A 3,553-nucleotide genomic window follows, 5' to 3' on the forward strand; every position below is an offset into this window, starting at 1 on the left:
AATACTAAGCCAAACATAGTATAATAGGTGGAGGAAACTTGAATGACCTTGGTTTTGCAACCAGCTGTAGTGTGACCTTGAGCAAGGACTTCACATCTCTAGGCTTGGTTTTCTCATCTGTGAAACACAGTAGCTTAACTAGATTACATCTATGCTATATTCATGAATAAAAGGAATGTATACATAAAATGAGAACAGTAAAGCAATTTTGAAAATACAATACTTTCATCATAGATATACTATTATTTTTATGAATCTATCTGAAATGCTGATCTTATAATAAGTTTCTATGATATAATATTGTTATTATATCCAGTGAGCACTTCATATCAATTATTTCACCAAAAGATTAATTTTGTTTTATCAAACTAACTTTCAAATGATTTAAAAATCAATATAGTGGTGGTTGATGTGAAATGTGGTTGATTAAAATTGGCCATAAATTCTTTGATAGCTCTCCCATCAAGAGATAAGTTCTGTGTTCCCTCCTCTTGAATCAAGATGGGCTCCCTGGCTGCTTCGTCACGAGAAAGTGAGCAAGTGACACTATTTCTTGGCCCTTAAGAGAGTGACAGCTGTCTGTCTCTTGCAACACTGACTTTATGAATCCAGCTGTGATGCTGTGAGGAAGCCCAAGCAGCCCCTGGGAGAGGCCTAGATAGAGCAGAAATGAGAGCCCTGCCAACAGCTCTGGCTGAGCACTGATTTGCCAGCCAAGTAGAGAACATTCTGGAAAAAGATCTTCAACATCAGTGGAGGTACTCTCATTTACATAACGGGGCAGAGAAGAGCTGTTGCCACTGGTCCCTGCCCACATTTCAGATTTATGGGAAAAATAAATTATTGTTGTTTTAAACCACTAACTGCAGAATTGGTTTGTAACAAATGTTGGTTAACATGTATTCACTGGTAATCATGTAAATAAAATATAATCTGTATAGGTGGTTCTGCTATTGTGACATGTATGTGTTTGTGAAAAACGTAGTATTCCATAAAATTGCATACTAATTGCATACAGGTTTATGAGGAGAATAGGATTGAGATGGAACACTCAAAATCTGTAGACTTTTGTAAAGAAGAACTCTAACTAAGACAGGAACAATCCTATTAAAAAATATCAGCCATAACACATCTCCACTGACATTTGCACTTCGAACCACAATGTATCCTTAACCACCTTGTATCGTGGGGTTCATGTTTCCTTAGAGACATCTTTACTTACGGTTTCATCACAGAACTGTATAAAGTGGAAAGCATAGGGGTTTCTGAAACTACTGAATCAGCTACTTCTTGTACCAAATAGACTCTTCTTCAGGATTTTCAGGTGGGTTTTTTAAAGATCTTCATATATTATTAAAGATTTCTCTTTAATTGTGAGCATGTTTGACCCTATTGCCTCAAAAATGAACATGTTTGGAAATTCAGAAGTGAATCAAGAAGATTTAAATGTTTGCTGACACCCTTATGGATCAATTACATATGATCTAACCGGTGCTAAAGAAACACAAGTAGCAGAACAGACAGTATCAAATGGTCAGCCTGTATGTGGCAAGTAGGAATCCATATACTGATTGTGAAGGCCTAATCCTGTGTTGTCATAGTCCCTCATTGTGGACTTGGGCCTTATGACCTACCTTGTCCTGATGGACTTTCAAATTTGAAGCCCAGTAGAGATGGCTGTTCTGTGTGGGTAACTGTTGAGGCTGCTTTGGTTTGAGTTTCTCTTCCCAGGTCCATGAGGAAAGGGGTGCTAGTGCTCTCTGTGATCCTGGGGACTAGAGCTGAGGGAAGGACATACAGGGTGTCCTCCTTTTCAGAGGAGGGTGGGTCAATGGACTGCTGGGTGAGGAAAGCTTCTCTGGGTCAAGGGGGGCTTTATCACTGGTCTTTGAGGTAGTGTCATACATGGATTTCTCAAAGAGGATGTTGTTATCTAACATAGACTTTGTGGGAAGGAAAAACTCACCAGGTAGACTGTGTCCTTCTCTGTCCACTGTCTCGAGCCTGGGTTGACCAAGAGGAAGTTCTGGACTCAAAGTAGCATCCTGGAGAATGAATTTAGAAAGACATGTGGAGAAGGGACTTTTTTTTTTTTTATATGAGAAGGGCTATAATATATATATTTTTTATTTAAATTTAAGCAAGTCAGTTTAGTTGACTTGAATCTACTGTGGATTCTGACATAGGTTCTGATAGAGAAATATGTCCTAAACAGGATGCATGCACCAATACAGTGGTAATATGAACTCTATTGGGGTGGCTAATTGACTCTGCCTATGCAGAGTTAACTAATAACTGAAATACTTTGAATTATGTCTATCATGTTTGAATTTATGAATTCTAAAGAGGCAATAAAGCTTAGTCAGCACTTTCATTTATGAATACCCCAGTGACAACTTTTGGCATAAATTAAATGAGCATAGCTTTAAATGAAACATAAAAACTATTACTGAATTTATTATTTTTACTTTCTAAGATGCTATTTTGTACTTATGAGATCCCCATAAATAAATACCAGTACATAGATAAGACCTTAAGAACCAATTTATAAATTATGTTTATTTCTGGAAGTTAAATAAAATATTCTGCTTTAAGTATTTCAGTTTATGAACATGTGTTTATCTTATCAAAAACAAAGCAAATCTTGACTCTAATTGAAACAAAGATCTGACTACATTGAAGGAAACTTTAAATTTTAGGGTGTCCCTTAAAAAAGTATACACACCCTTTGAATAAGTATAAAGGCAGTGTTTATTAAAAGACATTTCATTTTCAAAATTGACCTATTAGCTGTTAAAGTGTATATACATTTTCTGTGTTTTACGAATACAGATACGGAAAGTGGGTAATCAACTACTGCCTATCAAAAGCACTAAGTACTGCAGAGGAGAGATTGCTCTGTTCAGTCTTTTTTGTTGTTGGAATAATTTTGAGGCCTTGTTTCTATTTGAAGAACAAAAGGACAACAAACTCACCTTTGTGAAACCAGCCAGGAGTGTAGGCAGCACTGACTGGGTGTTGGGATCAGAGCCAGGCAATGACCCAACAATTTCTGTGGATGAAAAATCACAAGATTTGAGTGTTTTTTATTTTCTCACTTTCCTTTTGTGTTTGGGCAGTAAAACAGGGTGGAAAGTGTGGCACTAATCAGTTCTTAAGGAGTGGTGCAACCGATCATTAAGAAGTCGTCACATAAGCTAAGGGTCATTGATCTGAAGGATAAATTGAAGGACAGATGCAAGGGGTGTGTCTTGCATGCTTACGTGATAAGAGCAATTATTAAGGTGGATTTTTAGGGTGTTTAGTTTTATTGTACAGATTTGGACTAAGCAGACAGGCTGATTGGCTAGGCCAGTGAGGATGAAAACATCACTGAACTGACAAAACCTAACAGAACTGGCTCGAATAAATACTGCAACCAAGAACCATTTGCAGAGTCCTACTTTCAAACCAAAGCCTGATTCTCAGAACCTCCTAGAGCAGTGGTTCTCAGCCTTGGCTGCACATTAGAATCACCTGGGAATCTTTTTAAAATCCTGATTTCTGGGCCTCA

At 37.4% G+C, this 3,553-nt stretch overlaps 1 protein-coding gene across 1 annotated transcript in view; it reads right to left on the bottom strand.

Annotated features, from left to right (window-relative positions):
• Positions 1 to 3,553, bottom strand: part of IMPG1 (interphotoreceptor matrix proteoglycan 1) — a 126,352-nt gene that overhangs the window by 66,754 nt on the left and 56,045 nt on the right. Inside the window, exons 11-12 of the mRNA XM_014535814.1 lie at positions 2,976 to 3,052; positions 1,967 to 2,045 (exon numbers count right to left, since the gene is read on the bottom strand). Of these exons, the coding sequence (XP_014391300.1) occupies positions 1,967 to 2,045; positions 2,976 to 3,052 (156 nt within the window). The remainder of the gene's footprint in view (positions 1 to 1,966; positions 2,046 to 2,975; positions 3,053 to 3,553) is intronic.

This window comes from Myotis brandtii, unplaced genomic scaffold (assembly GCF_000412655.1).
Source record: "Myotis brandtii unplaced genomic scaffold, ASM41265v1 scaffold151, whole genome shotgun sequence".
NCBI lineage: Eukaryota > Metazoa > Chordata > Mammalia > Chiroptera > Vespertilionidae > Myotis > Myotis brandtii.